We start from the raw sequence: 25,787 nt of genomic DNA on the forward strand, positions 1-25,787 counted from the left end.
ACAGGGCTGGGTGTCATCTTTCCCAGCATGCCTTGTAACTCTTGGTAAAATGCTAAGAAAACAAGATTGCTCTCCTGTGTCTATAAGGCAATGTCACGACAGACAGGGCTGATCTATGTGCCATTTTGTCTTGGTTCAGATTGTAGTGCTCAAGTGTCTTAGCTGTGTGACTAGTCGGCTAGAGTATTCACATGGTGGCACACACCTGTCATTGAGGTAGGATGAAGTGTTCAAAGCTAACCTGTGCTATATAGTAAGACCCTGTATCAAAAAGGGATGAAGGAGGTGGTGGTGATGGTGGTGGTGGTGGTGATGGAAGAAGAGGAGGAAGAGGAAGGCAACCTAGCCAGGCACTTGCTTGATTGTGAGCATCAGCACGCTCCCTAAGCTTCAGAATAGTCGTGGTTATGATAGTGGTGCCTTTGCCGCCATGTCCCCCAAGGGCTGGGGAGATGGATCTGTAGGTAAAGGCCTATTACTCAAACATGAGGACTGGAGTTTGGATCTTGAGAACCCACATAAAAAAACAGGTATGGCATCATACACCTTTAACTCTAGAACTGAGGGTGGGGGAGTCAGGGTGGCCAAGATAGGTGGATTCCTGAAGCTCCTTGCCAGCCTAGCCAAATTACTGAGCCATATGCCCTCAAGGGAATGTTTAGAATCTTTGTGGGCAATGTATGTGAGAATTACCCACTAAGTAATAGTAAAGTGTCTTAAAAACACATAAATCTAGGACCAGCCAGATGGCTCAGCAAGTGGAGTACCACTAAACCTGATAACCTGAATTTGATCTCTAGAACTCATATGGTTGAAGGAGAGGCCTGACACCCCACACTGTCCTCTGATCTCCATATACATGCTATGACATGTTCATGCCCCACTCCTCATACACAAAATTAATAAATGAAAAAAAATACAGATCTGTAAGACAAGAGGCTGCTGGTTTAGGAAGCAGGGTATGCAGCCATAGCTGGATAAGGAGGGTGGATCACAAGGATGCTGTTGAACTCAGAGCAGGTGCCCAGGGACTGGCATGTCACAGGAGGACACAGGAGGCTTATTCTCTTAGAGAATAGAGCCATGGACACCAGACACCACCGGGTGCATGGGGGTGGAGAGAAGTAAGGAGTTAATAACAGAGTCCTCTTAGCCCAAGTCCATTCTGAATGGGGGGGGGGGACTTAGTACCCCCCTGGTGCCAGCAGTGGCAGACAGGATCCTGAAGTAAGTGTCGGGTCTTCATTGCCCGGTCAGTTCAACAAAAGTTCCAGAGACACCCACAGTACAGCAGCTCCTTTGCAAGCCCAAGTCACAGAGCCTTCTGCAGTTTCTCAGGGGTTTTCATAGGGGTCAGAGGGACAACCAACTCATCAATGTGTGAGAAAAGATGTAAGGAGATAGAAGAGGACCCTGAGAACTCCAGAGAGCTCAGACTCCTCACACACCTCTGAGAACAAAGACCAGCTTCCTGCACAGTTGGCAAGATACCTAGACCTCAAGGAGCTTCTAAAAATTACAGATCAATGGAGATTGTGGAAAAGGCTAGAAAATAAAATTGAGGCGATCTCCCAGAAAATAGACCATAAAGGCAAGCCTGATGGGGAAAGATGAGACACCTGACAGTCACCTCAGCTGTCAGTCTGACCACGTGTCAGGACAGATAGGATCTGAGCATGTGGAGCAAGGCCAGCAGATGAAAGCACTGAGGATGGAAGTCACAGCCATCGCTAAGCAGAGGAGACACCCAGGGAGCAAGCAGTTAGAGGAAAAGATTGGGAGCTGCAGGGCACCGGGCAAGGGGTGGGGGGTCAAGGATGGCTTTGTGAGATCTGGACTCATATAAACTTGAACAAAAGGCCTTGATGTGAATGGTAGACAGAGCCAGGACCTCAGCCAGTGGTTTTATTCTCATGAGTGAAGCAGGTGTTATGACCTCCTTGCCTCAGTTTTCCTGTTTGGTATGTATCTCATAAACTTAAGAATTGTGTTCAGATCTGGAACCAAGCTGTTAGGTGAGGCTTTCAGATCCATGGGTAGTGGCTGGCTCAGCAGATGATCCGGGGCCTGAGGGGGAAAGCTGCTCTTCTTTTGGGGCTTGTCTTATCTGATTAAAAAGAAAAATATTCTTAGACAGAAGGGAATGAATGGTGCTGAAAGAGAGTTACCGTAGATTGCGTCCTGCCGACACCAACCCGAGAGTGATGTTCAGACCTGAGCTTGCCAGTGGCTCTGCCAAACTGGGCCCCACGTGCCTGCTGTCTCCCCGGGGTCTGGTGTAGACTCCTTCCAGGTCACTGCTCCGCCTTTTCCGCCGCATTCCTCCACCTCTGTGCTCCCTCCTTCTCAGAACCTACTTACCCTCAAGCTTTGGATAATTGCTCCTTTTAGAACCCTACTAAGCCAAGGGCTCTTTCTCTGGTATCTTGGCGTAACACATTAATGTGGACTGTCATTAGACCCTCAAGCACTCACTTCTACGGACTCTGCTCACTGCGGTTGCTTGGTGAAGAGCAGTGGGCCTGGTGGCCCTCACTGAACTGAGCACTAAGAAGTTAAAATCACCAGTCCTGCTGGGAGAAAGGCCTGGAAGGTCTGGGGACTCTGATTTCTTCAATGGCCTTGGGTTGTAGCTCAGCCTGGCTGGGAGACTAGAAGTCTAGGTAAAGATGCTTTTCAGGGTGAGGAAAGCAGCTTTCACTTTCCCAACTTAAGATACTGATGTAAAGCCACCGCTATGATCCCTGTGACCTCCTCAAGCCCAGGTCTGCCAGGCAGTACTTGTGTGTTCTGGCAGGAGAGCTGAAAATCTAGCTCTGTGGGTGTGTGTAATGCACATTCACTGGTAGTTAGGCAGCACCACATAGCTAAACTGTTCCCTTTCTTTTTGAGAGGACTCATACTGTAGCCCAGGCTGCCTTTGAACTCACAATCACAGTGATTGTGTACAAGCATGTGCCATCACGTTGTTGTTGTTTAAGATTTATTTACTTTATGTATGTGAGTGCTCCAGAACAAGGCCTCAGATCAGATCCCATTACAGATGGTTGTGAGCCACCATGCGGTTGCTGGGATTTGAACTCAGGACCTCTGGAAGAGCAGTCAGTACTCTTTACCGCTGCCCTTTGTTTTGCTTTTTTGAGACAGGGTCTCTCTATGTAGTACTGGTTGTTCAGGAATTAAATAAACCAAGTTGGTCATGAATTCAGAGATCTGCTTGCCTCCATTTCCAAAGTGCTAGGATTAAAAGTATGTGCAACCATGCCCAGCTCATTGATTTATTTTGAATAAATTCCTACCCTTTAGTGGGGAAGGGTACTAGGAATTGAACAGGCTCTGTGTATGCACAGCATGCTTTACTGCTGTGCTCTACACTGGGCTCCCAGTATTTAAGAAGCTGCTGAATGTTTAATACCTGATGGGAGATAGGCTGATCCACTGGCTAGCTGATGACTATGTCTTGTATCTCTTGGCTCAGCAAGGAACAGCTAAGTGTATATGGAGCAGGCCAATGGCTACAGAGCAGACCCTGCTCCCTCCACTTCCAGGGTGGAAGATTGAGATGCTTGACCTGGTTCCCAGAGCTGCAAACCATCTCTGTTTTGGAAGCTTCCTGTAGGTCTGCTGCTAGTGATGTAAATGTATTTCGTTCTAAATGGTAGGTGTGTTGGCTGGGGGAGCCCATGAGTGTCACATAGTCAGCTGGGTCAGTGGCAGGGACCACTCAGAACCCAGCTGAGAACAGTGACAGGCTCATCACGTAGTTCTTTATGTTGCTGACAGGTCTGTTAGTGACTACTAAGGTCTCTTTGAAGGGTCTTCCCAAGCACCCATTGTTCAGTTGCAGCTGTTTCAGGCCTGGGGCCACAGCACCATCTAGGGGTAGCTTGGTAGTCAGGCAGTTGCTTTCCTCGGGGATAGGACTGGGAGTCCAGATCACAATCTATGCTGCAAGTCCTGCTGAATCAAAAATCATTATAAAGTGTGGTGGTGCTCACCTTTAATCCCAGCATTTAGGAAGTAGAGGCAGGCTGATCTCTATGAAAGATCTTAGTTCAAGGACTAAATCCTGGTCTACATAGTGAGTTCCAGGCCAGCCAGAGCTACATAGTGAGGCTCTGCCTCAAAACGAATGAATGAATGAATGAATGAATGAATACAATTAATCAATAAAAATAAAGTCACTGCGATAGTGTCATCACAAGCTTTGCCTGGAAGCTGCAGCTGCCAGCACTGAACTTCTTCCAGGGGAGCTTAGGGAAAGGGTACAACAGATCTGTGAGTTTGAGGACACCCGGTGTACAGAGCTAGTTCAGGACTGTCTTAAAAAACAAAGAAGAGAAGGAGGAGGAAAAAGAAAGTAAAACTGTCTCAGAAAAGCATAAAGCCTGCCTTAGCCATATTTATCAAATACACAACTCAGTAGCACCTGCTATTTGTACAATGTACAATTATTCTATAGCATCCCCTCCCCCATACACCTAGCTCAGTAGAAAGGTCCCGGTGTCTCTACCTCAGCACAGGGTTTTGGTTTCCTTTCCTGATGGCTGCCAGTAGCACAGAACAATCCCTTGTGCATGTTACCATTGCTGTCTGTGTCTTTTGCAGGCCTATGGCTTTGTCCATTTTTAAATTGAGTTTTATTGAGTTGAAGGAGTTTTTTTTAAATAGTGCTCTCAGTCCTAATAAGATGTGTAATTTGCATATATTTTCTTTTATTCTGTATGTTGCAATTTTTCACTTTATTGTAGTGTCCTTTAATGCATCAGAACGTAGCTTGGATGCAGTTACTAGTTGACTAGGCAGAAGATGGCTCAGAAGGAGCAACTCATGCCTGAAGAGGATGCTGTATTGTCTTCCTGCACAGGGACATGGGCACACAGACATCAATATATACTCACCAGGATGTATACCTGCACAAGTGCACCAAATTCTGTGAGAGTAATACCTATGCATTTTAAAACATCCATTTCCAAGCCCTCTTGGACCAAAACTTTATTCTATTTTAGACAAGGTTTCATGTAGATTCAGCAAGCTTGAATTTACTGTGCAGATAAAGATGACTCTGAGTTCTAAATCCTGATCCTGCTTCTATCCCTCAAGTGGTAGAATTACAGTTGTGCATCATCACACCTAGATTGTACGACCTATATCTATATGAAAAGTAAGAAAATGCCTTGAAGGTGTTAATGGGGCATGAGAGAGGAGAGTCATTGTCCAGGGTCATCAGCTTCTGCTACATAGTAAGGCCACTGCCCCTGCCCTTCTCCCCAAAAAGGCTTGTAACCACCAACATCTGTTGGGGTGATTTTTTTGTTTGTTTGTTTTTTGTTTTTTATTATTTATTTATTTTATGTTTACACTGTAGCTGTCCTCAGACACACCAAAAGAGGTCATCATGTCCTGTTACAGATGGTTGTGAGCCACCATATGGTTGCTGGGAATTGAACTCGGGACCTCTGGAAGATCAGTCAATGCTCTTAACCACTGAGCCATCCCTCCAGCCCCCTGATTTTTTTTTTTCATAAAGATGTGAAAATATAAAGCAAACAAACTTTCAAGTCAGAGAAAGCATACGTTCGCTAGGGACTGCTGTAGGAAGCAGCAGTTTAAAAATTACTTTAGTCCTGTGTAGAAGTGTTCATTTGTAATCTTCAGGTGCTCGGGTAGGAGATTTCATGAGCTTAAGGCCAGCCTGGGCTACGTCTTGAGACCCCTTTTCTAAAAGCTAAGTAAGTAGCCAGGCAGTGGTGGCAGACTTTTAATTCCATCACTTGAGAGACAGAGGCAGGAAGATCTCTTAGAATTCGGGGCCAGCCTGGTCTATAGAGGGAGTTCCAGGATAGCCAGCTACACAGAGACAAAACAAATAAAACCCTAAGTAAATAAGTAAATACCTTCCTGTTGATGATCCAAGAATTAGGAAGTACGTTATTCTTTGAGGGTTCAACTTAGAATCTATAGGAAGGACATGCCACGGTGGGAGTGAACCATTTTCCTCTAACCATTCTGGGCCCAGAGCCTTCAGAGAGACTGGTATGTCCGAGTGTATCTGATGCCCTGTCTGACCTGGGCTTCTGCCTTGCCCGTGGCTGCCGTACAGCATGAGCTAGGCTGGTGCCTGAGAACGCCATAGCCGAGGGCAGTGAGCACCCTCCTGCTCCCCAGGGGTCATTGTGGGATTTGAGGAAGTATTGGGCAGGAGGACCTCAGTGGAGCAGTTACTGATGAACTCTCACCCTCTGCTTCCTCACAGGAATAGACTATAAGACCACCACCATCCTACTGGACGGGCGGCGAGTCAAGCTGGAGCTCTGGTGAGTTGGTGATCCAATAAGGGTATGGAAGCCAAGTGAGGAATCTTTTTATTTGCAATAACCATGTAAACAGATCCCTCTTAAACGAGACTTTTCTCCATAATGAAAACAACGAAAAGTCCAGGATATTTTGTTTTAAAGCCTCCTTCAATTTTACTTATAATAACTTGTTTCCGTGGGGTTGGAGAGATGCTCAGAGGTTACTAGGAGCTCTTGCTGTTGCTCTTCCAGAGGACCCAGGTTCAGTTCCCAGCACCCCATCTGGCAGCTCACAATCGTCAGTAATTCCAGTTCAGTGGATCTGACATCTTTTCTGGCCTCTCATGGGCATGAGGCATGCCTTTGTTGCTCATCCACATAAAACTAAGTATTAAAAAGGAACCAGGTATTCACATGCCTGAATAATACCAGTACTCAGGAGGTAGAGACAGGCAAAAATTCAAGGCCAGCCTGGTCTATGTAGCAAATTCTAGTCAGAACTATATAGTGAGACTCAGTTTCAAAAAAAAAAAAAGGAAAAAAGGAAAAAGAAAATTGTGAATGTGACCTCTCATACTGGGACTGATCTCCCCGACTCTGTGTGTTTCAGGGATACATCAGGCCAGGGAAGGTTCTGCACCATCTTCAGGTCCTACTCAAGGGGTGCGCAGGTAAGACCAGCACCATGTTATATTGTTGTCCAATAGGTGCCTCTCCTGATTCTCTCTGAACCTTGCTGCCCTGACAGTTCCCTGAGTACTTTACTCTCTTGTGTTTTGTTTTCTTACAGCGCTTGGGATGAGCTCTGAGCCTTAATAGATGGGGCTCCATGGCTGAGCTGCATGCATCCTCAGCTCTTTATCCCAAATATTTTGACATCTGGACATTGGGTCTCCCAAAGCCCATCTGTATAGGAAAAATAATTCAGGGCTTTGGAGCATCCATTTCTGAACTGCCTATGCAGGCAACTGAGTTTGTGTAGTGTCCCAGCTCTTCAGGCTTGGCAGCAAGTCCCTTTACACACTAAGCCATCTCTCAACCCCCTCCTCCCCCCCGTAGACATAGCTTATTGCCTTCCTTTTGCTTAGCAGCATTTTCAGACTTCTTGTGGTTGTTTTCGAGACAGGATTTCTCTCTGAAGCCCTGGCTGTCCTGGAATTCTCTCTGTAAACCACGGTGGCCTTGAACTCACAGCGATCCCCCTACCTCCCAGGGGTGAATTAAAGGTGTTTGCCACCACCACCCAACTTTTGAAACAGTAAATACATATAATTTTGAATTTAAAAACAAACAAAAAAAGAGCTAGAGACATGTTTCAGTAGTTAAAAAGTGCATGTTGCTTTGCAGGGGACCTGGGTTTGATTCCACACTCAAAATCTTAACTTACACTCTAAGGGATCCAGAGTCATCTTCTGACTTTGATGGGCACTAGGCATGTACTTGATGCACAGCCATAAACATAGATAAAAATATTCATACACATAAAACAAATCTAAAAATTTTACCAAAAGATAAATTTACAAAAAGGATGTGAGGGGGCTGGAGAGATGGCTCAGCAGTTAAGAGCACTGACTGCTCTTCTAGAGGTCCTGAGTTCAGTTCCCAGCAACCACAGGGTGGCTCACAACCATCTGTAATGAGATCCGATGCCCTCTTCTGGTGTGTCTGAGGACAGCTACAGTGTACTCATGTACATAAAATAAATAAATCTTAAAAAGACCTGCCTCATCACTATCCCATGTGCATTCTGGGATAGCAGGGAGATGATGGTTTCCTACAGAAACACTACAGTGCTTCCCTGAACTACCTCCCAACGGGACAAGCCATCTTGACAGGCTTTGCTGCTCTCCTGCCCTTCTGGGTCCCTCTGGATCCGGATCTTGTACATAGCACAATGCCCACTGGCCTTGCTTTTGTCACCTGTCACATTTAGCACCGTTTTGTGGGTCTTGTTGAATCCCTTTAAGCCTTATCAATGGCTAAGCTCCAATATGTGAGTGGTTGAGTCCTGAGATGACGTCTTAATTCTTACAGTCTTGTGCTGACTCCTGGGAATGTTAGTGGGTGGGTCCCTCTGGCTTGGTACAAGGAAACAATAAGACAGGCCTGACACTGTAGTGCCAGAAGGAGGTGCTGCCCAGCTGGCCTGGGGTCACTTTCATTAGATTAGGAGATATATGGTCAGGTGCTATGCACTTTAAGGGTAGGTGAGAATTTGTTTCAATGGGAATAGGAGAAGGATGCATGCTGATAGTTTGTTGCTGGGGATACCAGCATACCAGTTGGTATCTGGCCGTGAGCAGTTTAATATAAACAAGTATGTGAAGGGGGCAGACAGGAGGATTTTGTTTGGCTCTTTGAACTTTGGGGTTTGAACCACACAGATACATTGTGTGTGCTAAGTGCTCATTTATATTTATTATTTATTATTTATTTGAGGGGAGAGTGAGTAAGTGAAGGTCTGAGAACAAGTTATGGGAGTCATTCTTCTTCTGCTACCTTGTGGATCACAAAGATCAAGTTCAGGTTGATGAATTCCAGCTCCCAGGAGGCAGAGGCAAATCTCTGTAAGTTTAAGGCCAACCTGGTCTACATAGGGAGTTCCAGGACAGCCAGGACTACATAGTGAGACCTTGTATCAAAACAAAACAGCAACAATAATAATTGTAACGGAAAGGAACCTACTCTTAGGCCTAGTTCCACATCTCATATGTATCATATATTAAGCTGAACAAAAACCATGACTGTGCAGAATCACCTCATGTTTGCTACCAGAAGGTAAAAGTCCCTAAGATTGTTAATAGACCTGGTGTAGAGTGCCTCTTGCTGTTTGGGGCTCACAGAGCTCTGAAGTGTTGAGTGCCTGGCTCTTTGACAAGACCTTGTCCGTGCTGATATGGCCTCACATTACAGGAAAATGTACAAGACACTGGAAAGTACTGTCTGGAGTCATTGCTGAATGGAGAAGGTCACTAGAAGGGAGCCTGTGTCTATATCTTGGCAAATACGTGGTCTAAAAATCATCTTCTATCATTTTGAAGGCAGAGTGTGTAGGAGTCTTTTTGTCTTTTGTACTTCCCAGAAACAACCAATGGCTTTGGGCTAGTTACAGTGAGAACAAACTTCATTTTGGTTCTCAGTGCTCTTGCCTGCAGCTCATCCCAGATGGTTTTCTCTAGGAAATCTACAGCCTTTTTGGTCTCTATTCCAACCATCACTCAGACCGTGCCAACAAGGGCCTGACTGTGAGAGCAAAGCTGAGAAGGCTTTGCCCAGGCGGTCTCAGTAGGAACGCTTCTTCCAGGAGGTCGGCCTTCTGCTTACTTGTCTTTAAATATAGCACAAGTGCTGGTTATGGCAAAAAGTAAGGCGTAAACAGGAAATTAAAGACACCATCTGCTGTATGTTTGTGTGAACTTCTGTACAGTGAGCCATTTGTTTATGCTTTCATTCTTTCAAGTGTTAGCATACAGACTAGGGGAATCTGTAGCTCCGCGTGACAACTTACTATGCTTGATCACTGTGATTGACAACTGTACTGAGAACTTTTGGGATTTTTTTGTTTGTTTGTTTTTTGCTTCTGCTGTTCTCTGGACAGAATTCAGAGCATCACACATGGTGTGCTGTGCGTTCAGCTGTATCCCCAGCCCCTTACTTACCTCGTGGATATTTTCTCCCTCTCCTTCCACCCTCCTACTTTTGTTGTGCCAGGATTAGAATCTAAGGCCTCATGTATTCTAGGCTACCCCTCTGCCACAGAACTCTATTTGCTCCCACCATCAACCCCCCCCTCCACCCCAGGAAAAAGAAAAGACCTTCATTGTTGTGAAACGTGCTGGGTGAGCCTCTGAGGGTGGTCTTTGACGTACCATTGAGTAAGCCCCTGGAGCCAGGTTGCTCTGCCATGTGATGCTGTAGCAGCACCATTACCTCCAACGCTCAGCCTCCTTCCCTTGGCAACAGATGAACGCTTTCTTCCCTGTACCCAGGCAGCAGCTTCATCCTAGAGATGTGTTTGCTTATTGCTTTCGGAAAGGAATTGGGACTCTGTTATCATTGTTGTTTGATTTTTTTGTCTTAGTTACTTAGTTATTGTTCTATTTTTGTGAAGAGACACCATAACAAGGCAACGTCTTATAAAAGAACACATTTAATTGGGGGCTTGTGTACAGTTTCAGAGACTTAGTCCATTACGGCCGGAAGCATGGTGCTATGTAGGTAGGCATGGGGCTAGAGAAGTAGCTAGGAGCTTTACATTCCTGATCCACAGCAGCAGTCAAGGGGAGATGGATGGGTAGATATTGGGCCTTGTGTGGTCTTCTGAAACCTCAGAACCCACCCCCAGCAACTCTGACAAGGACACACTTCCCAATCCTTTCCAGTCAGTTTATCAACTGGGGACTAAGCATGGGAGACATGAACCTCTGGTTCATTTAAACCATCAAGCTTTTGATGCAGGGTCTTGCCACGTAGCTCAGGCTAGCCTAGACCTAGTGGCCTTGAGTTTGCAGCAGTCCCCTTGCCTCAGTTTCCTAAAGGTTTATAAATTTAGACTTCCATTTCTGCCATGTCTAATTATTGTAATATTGACCTTTTTTACCCACCAGCCTGGCTCCTTGAGGTCAGGCAAACTCCAGTTTGGCTCCTCTCAGTGGTAACTGGCCTCAAGGTTGGTATGGGGCCCCTCCAGGATAGAGATGTTCCTCCCCAACTGCTGCCTTGCTTGAGCCAGGCGTGCTACGCACCAGTGTGTAAGGTGCCTTTGTCTTTGTAGGCCCTGGGACTGACTAGCCTGAGTTTTCAGCAATGGCAGTTCTGCTTCCCTCCTCTTGCTGTGATCTTCCCCCTTCCCTTCCTCCTCCTCTCTCCTCCAGATCTGAGAACCTGTGGGAAGACCAGTGGGTGATTCGATGGGTGTACTCTGCTTGCTGAATCTCATTTCAGAGTCAGGAGAGACAGGTTGACAGTGTGCTCAACATTGCCCCTGCTGGAAAGTCCATAATAGTGGCTTCACTGGGATGTTTGAGGCAGATGGAGATAGCCCAAAGCTGAGCTCCCAGTAATTGGTCTCTGAGGGATGTGGCAGGAAAGGCCCCCGTAGCAAATCCTGCTTAGCCTGACTCGAGCAGCTCTCCCTGACTACTGCTCTGTGAGTGACTGACATCCTGCAGTACAAGTTTGGAGTCGGGAAAACTCAGAGCTGCCTCCTTTCAGCCCCAGGTGCCCCCAGGGCGGAGTTCGCTGATGGACTGATTTCCAGAACGGTTGCCCCTCTAGTGAGTTCTGTGACTCTTCACGCCCCTCCCCCGACCAAAGCTTTGACCTGTGTTCGTAGGCTTAGCCTGTGTGACTTTTGAATGATTTCAGAGTACTGTCTGTGACTGGCCTGGACTTAAAAACTAGTAAAAAGTCAGTTCTGCCCCAGCCATGTTCTCTGGGGATGCATATGTGGGCTGGGCCAATTGGACTCACAGAAGGTTCCTTCATGCTGCTGTCCTGTTAGATGGCAGATGCGTGTCTCCTCTTCAGTTCATGGCCATACTAATGATCTGTAAAGCCTTCTGGGCCATATTCCCAGCCCTGCCTAGGAACTGTGCCCACTCCCATCCAGCAAGTTTCTCATGAGATTGGGCCCAAACATGCCTGTGGATAACCTCCTTCCATCTAACTCACAGGGAATCCTTCTGGTGTATGACATCACTAACCGTTGGTCCTTTGACGGCATTGACCGGTGGATCAAGGAGATCGATGAGGTAAGTGTGGGTTTGTGCCTCTCCTCTCCGGAAGAGACGGAAGAGACGGTGGGACCAAGCTGTGATTGCAGTGTGCCTGGGGGTGCTGCCGCTGTAGCTCAGCTTCCTAAGGCTGGGTTGTGTTGTTTAGCAACAAACAACTGGTTCCATCCAGACTGTCCTGGACTTGCTGCATTGCAGAGTGCAGACACTGGGAGCCCTGTATATGGCCAAGTGGTGGGGGTGGCATGCGGTTGTGCCTCTGCTAAGTTCTGAACCCCTCCTAAGCACGCACCTGGTGTTCCCCGGATCCTGGTTGGGAACCGGCTGCACCTGGCCTTCAAGCGGCAAGTCCCAACGGAGCAGGCCAGAGCCTACGCAGAAAAGAACTGCATGACCTTCTTTGAAGTCAGCCCCCTGTGCAACTTCAACGTCATTGAGTCCTTCACTGAGCTCTCCCGTATTGTGCTCATGCGGCATGGCATGGAGAAGATCTGGAGGCCCAATCGAGGTGGGACTGAGGCTTAGTTCCGATAGGATGCTAGCTAGTGGAGTTGTGGGGCTTGGTGGCACTGCAGACACCGACAGAGAGTTAAGAGTCTAGGTCTCTTGAGAGCTGCAGCCACCTGGCTGCCTGCTCAGACCTACAGGAGGTGATGTCTTTTCCTTGCCATGCTTTGAGAGCAGAGCTCTGCACGTGCATCTTTGCTGCTGAGTGGTCTCAGCAGTGTGGCTCACTGTCCATGCCAAGCACTTGATCAGAAGCCCCTAATGATGGCTCTACTCGGTTTACTTTCTAATAGAACTCACTGCCTGGCACAGAGATGGTCACGGTGTCACTGTGAAGTCATAGAGGAGAGCAGGGTAACTAAGTCCCTCTCTTGAGCCAAAAGACTGAGTTAACCTGCAACCAGAGCTATAGTAGAGGCTGCATTCCAAAGTCAGTCTGCCTCCTCACTCACCCCGTCTCAGAGCAGCCGGGCAGTCTGGCCTCTTCCAGCAGCACTTTGTATTATGCTCTGCTCTAAGGCAGGAGATGGGAGCCACCCAGTGGTCAGATAGTGGGGCGTCCAGGAGCCCTGAGCTGGTGAGATGTAGCAGCCAGGTTTTACAGGTAGTTCAAGAACCATGTAACTCCTCTAACAAGACCTATCTGTTCCCTCTTCCACCTTACCTTCCCCTCACAGTTTTCAGCCTGCAGGACCTCTGCTGCCGTGCCATTGTCTCCTGTACCCCTGTGCACCTCATTGACAAGCTCCCACTACCTGTCACCATCAAGAGCCACCTCAAGTCCTTTTCCATGGCCAACGGCATGAACGCTGTCATGATGCACGGCCGCTCCTACTCCCTGGCAAGTGGGGCCGGGGGCAGTGGCAGCAAGGGCAACAGCCTTAAGAGGTCCAAGTCCATCCGCCCCCCACAGAGCCCACCTCAGAACTGCTCTCGGAGCAACTGCAAGATCTCCTAGCGGGACCGGTGGGTTCCGCCTGTTCAGACTTGGGGCTTACGCTGGAGCACTCCTGGCCAGGCGCTAGGCCCTGCTGCGTACAGGAAGACTTGGCTACACAACCCTGCCTGGGTCTCTCCAGGCTTTTCTCCACATCTGAGCTAGTGGAGGAGAGGGGCGTGCAGGAGAGAACATGCTCCGCAAACCAGGCAGCAGGGCTGCTGGTGCTACGGGGACCAGGTGTGAACCGGTCCTGGACTCCAGGCTGGAAGTGAGCCTGGCTCCCCTTTATTTATATGGAGAACATTTTACCTGTTTTGTACATTTTTAAAGGGCTGTCAGGGAAGCCTGGATGCCCCTCATAGCCACATCAGCCGTTGGGGAAGCTCAGGTTGTCAGGGAAGGAGGGATGAAGCAGCGATGGAGGGTTTCAGTGTTGAAGCCAGATGATCTTTGGATTTATAAATACCCTGACTGGGTGTTGCTCAGACGCCGGTGGGGAACAGATGGGGCCAGGGTATATTTCAGATGCTTCAAGCAGCAGTCTTGAATCCAGCTTCCACATCCGACAAAGGTGATCAGTATGCTGGGCATAGGCAAGTTTCCAGCTCCTGAGACCTAAGAGAGGAGAGATGTTGGTGCACCTGGGAAAACCCCACTTACCCCTCCCATTGTGCCCTGGCACTTTTGGTGATGTTTACTATATGTATCTCCAGGCTGAGGCTGCAGAGCTTTCAGCAGACTTAGTTCTTGGTGGCCTCTAGTTAATCTTGGCTTGGGGCACAGGGCCTAGGACCCGTGTCTAGCAGCTTGTACTCATCAACCTCGGCTGTGTTTCATAGCTGCTCTTTGCCTGTTGTGGCCCTTCTGCCTTTAAGTTCATGTCACTGGAATTTCTTTGACCTGTTTCTTAGTGACACTCTCTGGAACAGCAGCCTCACCCTTAGGAGTGAACACCAAGCCCTTCCTTATTGACTCACGGGCCTGAGCAACTTCTGAAGCCATGGACTGTTCCTCCACAGTGCTCTTCCTATCCCAGTCTGCTCTGGTCAGCCTTTTCCTGTAGGGATGTTGTCCCCAGTGGATGTCCTGTGTGACTGCTCCCCTGTCCTTGCCTGGTGGTGACACAGCCCTCAGGCACGCTGGTGCTTAACTCTACCTCCTGCCCTCAGGGCCCTGGCCATAACAGGAGCCATGACCCCTTCCTGGGAACCTCTTAGTGCACATTTCCTAAGACCTTCTTTGCCATGGATGTTATCAGGGCACTGGTAGACACTGCGCCAGCCTGCTGTTCTGGGAGATGGGGTTGATGCCTGTAGGGAGGGACAGGGCTGTGGTTGTGGGAACTGCCTGATGAGCAGCAGCCCCTGGGACCCTGGCATCACCTTTCCCCACCAGTCCTGTTGCTGTTGAGAGGCCTTTTCTCTGGAGTTGAGAATAGAATGGTGTAGACTGTGAGGACCTGGATTGGCCTGCGTGCACACCACCAACACTACACTTGCTGCTGTGGACTCCACCGTTCCTGGTTCTTTGTTCTTACTTCTTTGTGTACAGTAAATGTACTTCAGCAGTGAGCTCATGTCTGTCTTTGTGAACATCAGTCCGGCTTCATCTGACTATGGTTTGTTGGGGGTGGTAAGGGGTATCTGGCAGTGTGCTCTGCCACAGGAGCCAGCACTGCTTTGTGCCTGACAGAATGATCCCAGGCGTTGTTAACTGTTCCCTGCAGCTGACCTTGCTGACCTGCAGCCATCCATCGACTGGGTTCACATTCCCAGCCACAAAGTAGCCAGGCCTGGTTACAAGCCACACTATTTGCTGAGGTCTGATCTTGGCCAGGCCAGCATCAGGCAGCCTAACTATTCACAGAGCCTTTACTCGTAGCCCAGGACAAACTGTCTCACACAGATTACCACAGCATCAAGAACATCTGAGAGTGGGACCTGAGTTGGTACCTTCAGCAGGAAAGCATCTGGCAGGTCACGGGCTCTTCGGTCCATGCTCAGCCAGAGTTATGCCTCATGCACTGGAAGGCAAAGCCAAGAGAGATAGAACAGTTCACTAAAACATTGCCTCTGGCTCAGGTGTCACCTGCACTATTCCTTAGCTGCATCCTGGGCCAGTGGCCTGGTGATCCCTGCCCCCTTGTTACCAGGAGCTGGCTCACCCACAACTCTTTTGTAAGGCAGCAGACACTGGCGCCTGGTAGCCATCTCTTGATCTCCTGACCAGACCAGGCTCTTATTACCCTGCCTCCTGGGTCAGGAGGTCAGACAGAGGGTCACACAGACTTTTTCCTTCCTGTCTCTGAGAAAACCACTCCCTGGGGACCTCTGGAGCCACAGAAAGGGTTTGGAAAGGCAGATTCCAGGCCGGGCCTTTGTCTTGCAACTAGCTTTGATCTCCCTGCCCTCCCCCACAGTAGTGGAGCCTGTATTCCAGTTAAAGAATGGATGCTGGCCTTCATGGTGGGTTGTTGGGGCAAGGCTTGAATATACTTAGATCCCTGAGCAACGTCTAGAATGCTTGCTCTTTGAAAGATGCACTTGGCCATCCCTTGAGATAACCATCTTTCTAGCCCTGTGTGTGGTCAGTTCAGTGGCTTCTCCGTGTGCTTCCTTACACTGTGTACCATAGTCATTGACATGAGACTGTTGGAGGCCAGTGCACGTGGGTCATCTGCTTCCACCCAGATAAGATAGCCTTTTTATTTATTGTGTACCTGCCTTGCCCATTTGAAGGGACTGAGTGGTATAGACCCTAGCTAGAAGCCAGGATCCCTATTTTAGAGAGACAGGTACGTCTGGGAGGATAAATCCTGCCAGGTTGTACCTTCAGCTGGTGAGACGCCAGGACCTAACAGGTTTTTTTTGAGACAGTGTGCTCTTATGTAGCCAGACGGGCCTGGAATTTGCTGTAGCTCTGAGCTGGCCTCAGTTTGGATCCTTCTGTGGCCCGCCTGCCCAGTGCTGGGATTACCAGTGTGCACCATGATGCCAAGTACCTTAGCAGGTGTTTTATTCCATGCCAAGGCCTTTTGGCAAGTGTGACACTTGAAGAGGGCCGGTAGAGAACAGAACCTCTACCACTCGCCAGTGCCTTACCTATAGTTATGACAGGTGTGGTCCTTGACTGCCTTTGGAGAAATCTAGGCTAATAGCTGAGGCTGGAGTGAGTCCCTGCCCAACTTCACTGAATGTGAGACTGAAGTGCTGAGGACAAAAGCCGAAATTTACCAGCCCTACCCCTCCTCCTGAATAAAGAGTGGGAGGGTCTTTGAGGAGACTTTGATCCCTGTTGGGCTCCAGCTTGTAGAGGGAGGGGCTCAGGTTACAGCGCCCCCCCTCCCTGATTTAGCTGGCCTTCTCCGCCCCTTGGTGACCCTAGTGGTCACTTGCTCAGGGCTTCAGGGCCTCTGGCCCCTCCCCAGCCCTTCCTCTTCTATTCCCAGTCCTATGCTGACCAGAGCCTGGGAACCACCCACAGTGGTTGGGAGAGGGCTAGGCAGTATTTTGTGAACAGGTTCTGAGAAGCCCCAGAATAACTAACTATTCAGGGTTCCAGAGAAGAGCATCATCTGTGAGCTCCAGGTTTGTGGGATCCAAGAGTCACAGGAGAGGGTCCTTTGAGGTAGGGGTAGTGATCCTAGGCTCAGGACCCTATAGGGTGGATGCCTCTAGAGAGTCTCAGCTAGTGGCCACACACTCCCACCCCGTGGCCCTATGGTCCCCATGCCTGCCCCACAGCCACTCCTGCCTCTGCTCTTTGTCTTCGTGCTCATCCATCTGACCTCGGAGACCAACCTGCTGCCAGAGCCTGGAAGCCATCCTGGCATGTGCCCCAACCAGCTCAGCCCCCACCTGTGGGTGGACGCCCAGAGCACCTGTGAGCGTGAGTGTACCAGGGACCAGGTGAGCACTGGCATCTCTTGGGATCCTGGGCCCCACCCTAGCTTTTTCCTCAGTGGGGGGGGGTAGACCCCAGCCCTAGGAGTCTGCTTCCTCTAGGGTTCCTCCACACTCAATTTACCTGGATTTATGGCCATGACCTGTAACATGGGGCTCACCCCACCTTTTTGCCCTCTGAAAAGCAAAAACATCTCCAATTCCTGGACTGACTTCAACCTTACCAATCCTGTCTCTCACCTCCCTGAGCACCACTTTTTTTCTTAAGTCATGTGGACCCGGGCCTCTGACCCTACCCCTGCGAATGGCACCAACTCTTCCCTGCCCTGCCTGCCTGTAGTCCTTTCCTCCTATCTCAGACTGGGAAGAGGACAAAGAGCTCCCAATGTGGTGCGCCCTCTGATGGCAGAGCAGCTGCCTGCACTGTTCCACCTGCTCAGTGGGAATGCTAATGAGGCCTGTTTGAGGATTCAGTGGGATTGAATAAGGTGACATGTGGCTTTGGTGCTCCTACAGTTCAGAAAGCACAGCCACCATTTTCCATAGGGGAGGAGGCTTTAAAAGAGGTAGGTAGCGCATAGGCAAGGCTGGGTAGGGGTCAGGGTTCTACTAAACTGTCTCTGTCCCTCAGGACTGTGCGGCATCTGAGAAGTGCTGCACCAATGTGTGTGGGCTGCAGAGCTGCGTGGCTGCCCGCTTCCCCAGTGGTGGCCCAGCTGTACCTGAGACAGCAGCCTCCTGTGAAGGCTTCCAATGCCCACAACAGGGCTCTGACTGTGACATCTGGGATGGGCAGCCAGTTTGTCGCTGCCGTGACCGCTGTGAAAAAGAACCCAGCTTCACTTGTGCTTCTGATGGCCTTACCTATTACAACCGCTGCTATATGGATGCAGAAGCCTGCCTGCGGGGTCTCCACCTGCACGTTGTACCCTGTAAACACATTCTTAGTTGGCCACCCAGCAGCCCAGGACCACCTGAGACCACTGCTCGCCCAACCCCTGGGGCTGCTCCCATGCCACCTGCCCTGTACAATAGCCCTTCACCACAGGCTGTGCATGTGGGGGGAACAGCCAGCCTCCACTGTGATGTTAGTGGCCGTCCACCACCTGCTGTGACTTGGGAGAAGCAGAGCCATCAGCGGGAGAACCTGATCATGCGCCCTGACCAAATGTATGGCAACGTAGTTGTTACCAGTATTGGACAACTAGTGCTCTACAATGCTCAGTTGGAGGATGCGGGCCTGTATACCTGCACTGCAAGAAATGCTGCTGGCCTGCTTCGGGCTGACTTCCCTCTTTCTGTTTTGCAGCGGGCAACTACTCAGGACAGGGACCCAGGTGTCCTGGCCCTGGCTGAGTGCCAGCCTGACACACAAGCCTGTGTTGGGCCACCTACTCCCCATCATGTCCTTTGGCGCTTTGACCCACAGCGAGGCAGCTGCATGACATTCCCAGCCCTCAAATGTGATGGGGCTTCCCGGGGCTTTGAGACCTATGAGGCATGTCAACAGGCCTGTGTCCGTGGCCCTGGGGATGTCTGTGCGCTGCCTGCAGTTCAGGGCCCCTGCCAGGGCTGGGAGCCACGCTGGGCCTACAGTCCACTGCTACAGCAGTGCCACCCCTTTGTATACAGTGGCTGTGAGGGGAACAGCAACAACTTTGAGAGCCGGGAAAGCTGCGAGGATGCTTGCCCTGTACCACGCACAGCACCCTGTCGTGCCTGCCGCCTCAAGAGCAAGCTGGCTCTGAGCTTGTGCCGCAGTGACTTTGCCATTGTGGGTAGACTCACAGAAGTACTGGAGGAGCCCGAGGCTGCAGGCGGCATTGCTCGCGTGGCCTTAGATGACGTGCTTAAGGACGACAAGATGGGCCTCAAGTTCTTGGGCACCAAATACTTAGAGGTGACACTAAGTGGCATGGACTGGGCCTGCCCATGCCCCAATGTGACAGCTGGCGATGGGCCACTGGTCATCATGGGTGAAGTTCGTGAAGGTGTAGCTGTGCTGGACGCCAACAGCTATGTCCGTGCTGCCAGCGAGAAGCGAGTCAAGAAGATTGTAGAACTGCTTGAGAAGAAGGCTTGCGAACTGCTCAACCGCTTCCAAGACTAGCTTTATGTATGCATAACCCCCGTTCCTGCCCTCCTTCCTGCTGAATAAATAAATGTCTTTGCCTGTGGGATTCATGGCCTCTGGTTCCCTTCCAACTGCAGCATCCCCACATCAGCACTCATCTACTCAGTCGGAATCCTGTGAGTAGATAGAGCTCCAGTTCCTGCTTGAGGTCACTAAGTAGCACCAAGTCACTCTTGGAAGCCCTCATACAGATGTATAAGGTTGTTTCCAGAGATACAGGAGAAAGCCAGTTCAGTCCTGCTTCAGCTACACCCACCCCAAGCCCTAATCTCCCAGACCAGTCCCCTTTTACTCTCCCCGGAGTATTCCCAGCAAGCAATGTGCTATAGATAGTCCACAGTGGGCTGGAAAAGCTTTATTTTAAAGCCCACTAGAACCAGGTTCTCTGCAGCCCTGTGGCCACTAGACTAAGAGGGGCTAATTTATCCCAAGGACTGACCGGGTGAGGGAGGGGCTGAAGTCTAGTTTGTACCATGACAGCTTTTGATAGAGATGTTATTCTTTCCGGAAAATCAGGCACTTGTTGTTGGCTGGCATGTCCACCTGGAAAAAAGCTTTGCTGGGGTGACTCTTAATCTCAGGGAGACTCCCCACCCCCACATTGCCCTGCCTACCATCCTTTCCAAGACCAAGCCACTGGCCTGGCCTAATTCCTCCAGAAGGGCTGTATCACGAAGCCCCCACTCTGGGTTCCTGCAGTTGGGTTGGGAAGAGAAGTAGAGGTCAGTTGCAGAGTTGAGGGTATCATCCAGCCTACTCTCTCTCTGAGCCAAGCCACCACCTATCCAGGTCTAACCTGCATCTGAGGGTCATGTCAAAGTCCACGTTGCTCTGGGGAGAGATCTTCCCATTGACGGCATAGGGCTGTGGGAATAAGACACAGTTCATAGGCCCAACCAAAGTCAGTCATTCCCATAGGTCTGGTTTGCAGGATAGGATGGTGTTCTTTCCATAGGAGTATGGAAAAAACTTTCTGTACTCAAAAAGGAAAAGGGCTAGGTCCCAGCGTCTGGGGTTCAAGAGTGGAGAAACACCTAAAGCTGCAAGGGGCATCTTAAGATAGGGTCACTCACCCCATAGGTGATCAGCACAGCCTTGGTTTTGAGCAGATGTCCTGCTGCTCTGAAGAGCCCCTGGAGAGAAAGGCAGGTAGGGCACAGTAAGCTTCGAGCTGGAGACTCATGCTTTCCTCCTGGCAACACGAAAGCTGAGCTCCACAGTGGTCCCCACCTTAGTGCAGTTCAGGGGGCTGATGTGGATCATATTGATGCAGAGCAACAGGTCCAGCGATCGTGGTGGGATCCCGCCCCATTTCTCCCACTCCCAGGTCACGTCCAGGTACAGCGGAGCCTTCACATTGGTCAACCCTTGTGCTTGAGTGGTGGCGGCAATGCTGTGGAGAGCAGCGCGTGGGCAAGGGCCGACGAAGCCCCTCAGTGACTCGGGGGCTAAGTCCTGAGGAGTAGCAAGCGGGTAGCTTTGTCGACCCTGCATCCCGTTGCTTCCACTGCCTCAGTCTGGCAGCCAGACCAGGGCCTTCCCTCTTTTCCGGGAAGCCCTGCCGCCCGCTCAGCCCCCACGCAGCCGCAAGGGGAAGACGCCGCGCCACCGCACCTGTCCAAGCAGCTCTGGTCCACGTCCGACGGCTGCCACTCGGCGTTCGGGAAGGCCTGTGCAAAGTGTGCGGCGTGCTGTCCGGAGCCCGAGGCCACCTCGAGCACGCGAACGCCGTGCCGGGCAGGATCCACATACTGGCGGAGCACGCTCAGGATGGGTCCCTTGTTTCGCTCAGCAGCCGCAGCCACCGTCATCGCGGCGGCGCTGCCGGCCCAGCTAGCATGTGCGCGGGGCACCACGGGAGCTGTAGTCCAGCTTCAGCGCGGGGCACTACGGGAGTTGTGGTCGTACGGGCCAGCTGCCTGCTGCAGGATAACTGTCAGGACGCCTCTCGTGACCAAAAGGGTCCGTGTCCGCGGAAGACTAATTCCGTTGGCTGGGTTTGTCGGTGACTTCGGACAGGGAGCAAAGCTCGAGTAAAGGCTGTGGCCTCTTGGAGCCTTTCAGCTATTGCACCTTGTTTTCAGCATGTTTGCCACTTTGAATGATCATTTGTTGCATTTGCGCCTATTTTAGGAATAGCATTCAGATTGCAAGGCATTCGGAGACGAACAAAAAATAAAATTGAACATGCGCCGCCCGGGAATCGAACCCGGGTCGCAAGAATGGGAATCTTGCATGATACCACTACACCAGCGGCGCTGTTGAGTGAAACGGCGGTTCGTAGGCTTTACGAATTATGACGCAAGCATGCTAATGTCCCAGTATCACGCATGCGTCTTTTCTATTGAGGGCCGGTTCTCTGTCGACCAGGCTTTGCAGAATGTGATATCCCGCCAGATCCCAAAGTGTTGTGGAATCCGAGGGAAACTACAAAATGTGGGTACCAGAGATTTATAGGCAGCCAGGATTTTGTCCTGCGCCGTGGAAACCATAGCAGTCGCGATCTTTGTGGCCCAGTCCTGAAGTTCAACGGACCAAGCCTTGTGGGCTTGTGGGCGTGGGCGTTGTGGGTGATAACCGAATGGAGCTCGAGGAGCCCAAATGCTGGACTCCTCAGGTCTGGGACACCAGGGGCTCAGATGAGCTTTGACGCTGACGCTGACGCTGAGAGGGCTAGCAACAGCTCGAGGTCTACGGACAGATAAGAGGAGGTAATCAGTGACCAATGACATGAAATTCGAAGCGACGAATGCACGGACAAGGATATTCCTCTGGTGGTCACCTTGTGTGGGGGTTTGAAATGCGTCCATTTCTCACAGGGGCTGGATTTTAGAAAATGCTCGAGACACCCACGCCTGGTTGCCAGCGGCTAGTTCAAGGATTGCTCGGGCTGCTCTGTCCCATAGTACCTCATGTTGCTTAGGGTTAAGCATGACTCCTGTCTGGGGTTGCAATTGAAGTATCTATTCTAGTCAGCCAGAGTGGCCAGGGTTGTGAGTGTAGTTAAAGTATGTAACTGACAAGGCCCAAGGATGGGACACAGGGCTGCCACACAGAAATCCCTCTGAAAAGTCAGTCCAGATTCAGGAAGACTTTTGAAATCCAGCCCCTCAACTACTGTTCGCGATTCCTAACAGGTGGTTATGAATGTCTGGTATTGGACATGACCTTGAATGGGCCTGAACCAGGCTCTCCCTTTTACTTCCTCAGCCTGTTTACCTGGCTTACTTTTTCCATAGATTATTCATGGGATTTGGGGGTGGGGAGCAGGGGTGTGAGCATCTTCCATATGTCCAAGTTCAGAAGAGGTTGAGGATGATTCTTTCTCTCCATCAAAGTACAACATTGTCCTAAGACACACACATATGCACACACACACACACACACCAATCTCAAGGAGAGGCCCAGGAAGAGAGCCTGTGATAGCCAGGGAGCTACCTAAATTTCAACTGGGGCCTGGTGGTGCTCGGCAGGCAGGCTGGTCTACAGAGAGAGTTCCAGGACAGCCAGAGCTACACAGAGAAACCCTCTGTCTTGGAAAAAAAAAAAAAAAAAAAAACAAAGAATCAAAATTAATTCTTAAAGCACAGTGGCACAGCATGCGCACCTTAGGCCTCTGCACACAGAGAAACTCTTTCTTAAAAAACAAACAAATCAGGGAAGCAGGGAGACTGGTGACAACCCTAGATTGATCTTCCTGCTTCCCCTTCCCCACAGTGAGGCTACTCAACAAAAGGTTTAAGGGGTTCTTGGCCTCTGCTTAATACCCTTCTGTGAGAGTCACTGCTCTGGATGCACCGATACTTTCCCTAAAGTACTGAGGTCAGCACTTGGCACAGATGTCATCAGATAGGAGCAGGAGGCTTTGCTTGCAGTTGACCTGTGCGGGCATTTGCTTCCTGGAGATCCTGAGCACTTGATGCTGCCCTTGGTCTGAACCCTGTAAGATGGCCTCTCCAGGCACGGCAAGCAGTTGTTGAGGCTGGGTTCCCGTTAAGATCAGAAGTACAGGCTCCTGGAGCTGATTTTGGCTTTTCCAGATGAGTTTATTTTTATTACCAGATTATTAGGGCCCTTGAGAGCCCCAGGTCTTAGATTTTGTGTTGTGTTAGACACATAATTACTCTGGTCCTTCCACATTCTCCTAGCCTTGGCATCTGTCCTGACTTCTCTCTCTCTCTCTTAGAGGCAGGGCTTGGGCAATATTTGATGAGCAAGCATCAGGCCCACTATATTTCTCCCTTGGAGGCACAGGTGTCTTTGTCTCACACAGCCTGAACTGAGCAGGATTCACCTTCTTTCCTTAGCCCAGTCCCTGTGTTTACCTTTACTAGCATAACCTCCACTGAGTCCAATGCCCCTGAGGTTTCTCCCCAGCCCCTGCTCTTGTCCTCCTTCTCCTTGCCTCTCTGTGCCCTCTGTGGTTACTGTAACAAATTAACCCAAAGCTTGGTAATAGAAAACAAGTTCATTTTGTTATAGTTCTGGAGATCAGAAGTCCAAAACAAAGGTCTTGGCCACATGGCTCTGACTCCAGTCTTTGCTTCATTTTCATACCCATTCTTCTGTGTCCAGATCCCCCATGTCTTCCTCTGAAAAGGGCTTAGTCAGGGCATGGAGGCTTCATCCAGGCCAACTCTCTCATGGTTCTAGCTGTGCTCTCCCATATCCCTCACCCCCTCAGAGTGCAGGCTTCCCAAATGACATCCTACCAAGGTTCTATAGTCAGGTGGCCTAGGATCACTGTGTCTGGGAAGACTTCACTGTCGAGCCCAACCCCCAACAGGCTCTCTGCCCCTCCAATATGTCTTTCTACCTCCTCTGCTTTCTGCTCCACAGAGACCACTAGACTCCCACCTCTATCCCCACTCCTAACCCCTGGCCTCGCCTGCCCATCCCCTAGCCTTTAGAAAGCCCTTCTAAGGGCTTCTAAACTCAACCCTGGACTTCCACTACAACTATTAAGTGGATGCCTTGCCCTCTAGTTCTGGCCAACAGTTATTCAAGCAAAGACTGAGTTTGTCCATTGATGAGTTTGTGTGAGACTGGGCTTTAGGCTTTTGGTAGTAGCTAGTTGGGGTTGTCCATTCTTTGTAGGGGGACCTGTTCAAGGGAGCTGCTGTCAGTGTATGGAATGCATACTCTCCACAGGGTCTTGTGTACCTACCTCCCTGACTGTGCTTCATTCTGACTCAGCGGTGGCACATCCCTTTACTCCCTGTACTTAGGAGGCAGAGTTAGATGGATCTCTGTGATTTCAAGGCCAGCCTGGTCTACAAATCTAGTCTAGGACAGCCAGGAACACTGAAAAACCCTGTCTCAAAATAAAACAAAAACAAAAAAAAAAAAAAAAAAAAAATCAGCCAACCAACCAAACAAACTATCATGAGCTCCCAGGATCCTGTCCTGCCTGAGTGATTTAACAGCATGCTCAAGGCCATCTGAGTCAAGCCACAGTGGCCTTGGAGGGAAAGGTTAGAGAGGGCGGGTCAGGCACTGTGGAAATGGGAAGGGACAATTTTAGCCAGGAAGTGGTCCCTCCTTTCAGTCCTTGTCCAGCCTTAACTCCCTCTTCCCACCCCGCACTCACCTTTGCAGCTACAGGTCTGGTAAGGAGCTGCTTCCTGGAGATAGACCATTTCCTCCTGTATGTAGGAGGGAAGATCTTAAGACTCAGAAAACTGCCTTCTTGCCCTTGCTCTTTCCCTATTCCCTCCCCTTTCCCTCCATGTGCTCATGTCTGGCCTCTACTCCTCTCTCTCTCTCTCTCTCTCTCTCTCTCTCTCTCTCTGCCTCTACTACCCTCTTAACTCCCCTCCCCATGCCCTGAATAAACTCTATTCTATACTAAAAAACAAAACAAGACAAAAACAAACAATCAGACAAACAAAAAAAGACTTGGGCCCTTCCCAAAGGCTTTAGAGCCAGGAGCCCACTAGGAGAGAGGAGACACTTAAGTAGGGGTGGGAAAGGACCTCCAGGGATCCAATACTTGCTCATGAGCTGTTACTTATACTGTGGTGGGCTTTCTGGTGATACAGCAAGAGTCACCCATGCTCCAGTAGGTAACAATAAACTCACTGGCTCACCAACTAGACTTGGGTGGGATTCTCTCTTTGGTCTGTCGCTATCTCCATGCCTCAGGTGAAAAGCCATTTCTCATGCCTCCTTAGCCCATGCCCCACACTCAGCAGTCTTCACGGAGCTGCAGAAGGCCTTTTCCCCTCCAGCCCTGCCCTGCATTTTGTTCCTGGGCCAAAAGAGGAATGAAGG

At 50.0% G+C, this 25,787-nt stretch overlaps 3 protein-coding genes across 3 annotated transcripts in view; 2 read left to right on the top strand and 1 right to left on the bottom strand.

The window, feature by feature from the left end:
* The window catches only part of RAB40C (RAB40C, member RAS oncogene family), a 28,923-nt gene extending 13,880 nt beyond the window's left edge, over positions 1-15,043 (top strand). Inside the window, exons 3-7 of the mRNA XM_080942487.1 lie at positions 6,257-6,317; positions 6,907-6,967; positions 11,972-12,049; positions 12,317-12,539; positions 13,216-15,043. Of these exons, the coding sequence (XP_080798613.1) occupies positions 6,257-6,317; positions 6,907-6,967; positions 11,972-12,049; positions 12,317-12,539; positions 13,216-13,496 (704 nt within the window). The 3' untranslated portion in view covers positions 13,497-15,043. The remainder of the gene's footprint in view (positions 1-6,256; positions 6,318-6,906; positions 6,968-11,971; positions 12,050-12,316; positions 12,540-13,215) is intronic.
* Positions 15,044-17,007: 1,964 nt separating this feature from the next.
* Positions 17,008-19,504, top strand: WFIKKN1 (WAP, follistatin/kazal, immunoglobulin, kunitz and netrin domain containing 1). Its single transcript, XM_080942130.1, has 2 exons — positions 17,008-17,386; positions 18,012-19,504. Exons 1-2 carry the CDS (start codon positions 17,198-17,200, stop codon positions 19,488-19,490), a joined length of 1,668 nt encoding a protein of 555 aa, XP_080798256.1. The 5' UTR covers positions 17,008-17,197; the 3' UTR covers positions 19,491-19,504.
* A 381-nt stretch (positions 19,505-19,885) lies between these two features.
* On the bottom strand, positions 19,886-21,332 carry METTL26 (methyltransferase like 26). The gene is made up of 6 exons (XM_080942016.1): positions 21,129-21,332; positions 20,745-20,907; positions 20,588-20,647; positions 20,311-20,378; positions 20,129-20,207; positions 19,886-20,057 (listed from the first exon to the last, which is right to left on the bottom strand). The coding sequence occupies exons 1-6, from the start codon at positions 21,323-21,325 to the stop codon at positions 20,010-20,012; spliced, it is 615 nt and encodes a 204-aa protein (XP_080798142.1). The 5' UTR covers positions 21,326-21,332; the 3' UTR covers positions 19,886-20,009.
* Between the last annotated feature and the right edge of the window lie 4,455 nt (positions 21,333-25,787).

The sequence above is a fragment of the Micromys minutus genome (genome assembly GCF_963924665.1).
Source record: "Micromys minutus genome assembly, chromosome: 31".
Taxonomy (NCBI): Eukaryota; Metazoa; Chordata; class Mammalia; order Rodentia; family Muridae; genus Micromys; species Micromys minutus.

Bases quoted from the DNA above. Each gene is read 5' to 3' on its own strand.
- METTL26 (XM_080942016.1), bottom strand. From the start codon at position 21,325: ATGACGGTGGCTGCGGCTGCTGAGCGAAACAAGGGACCCATCCTGAGC. The intron at 20,908-21,128 runs GTGCGGTGGCGC...TGCTCTCCACAG, and splicing joins GACCAGAGCTGCTTGGACAG to CATTGCCGCCACCACTCAAG. The intron at 20,648-20,744 runs GTGGGGACCACT...CTTTCTCTCCAG, and splicing joins GCCCCCTGAACTGCACTAAG to GGGCTCTTCAGAGCAGCAGG.
- WFIKKN1 (XM_080942130.1), top strand. From the start codon at position 17,198: ATGGTCCCCATGCCTGCCCCACAGCCACTCCTGCCTCTGCTCTTTGTC. The intron at 17,387-18,011 runs GTGAGCACTGGC...TCTGTCCCTCAG, and splicing joins GTGAGTGTACCAGGGACCAG to GACTGTGCGGCATCTGAGAA.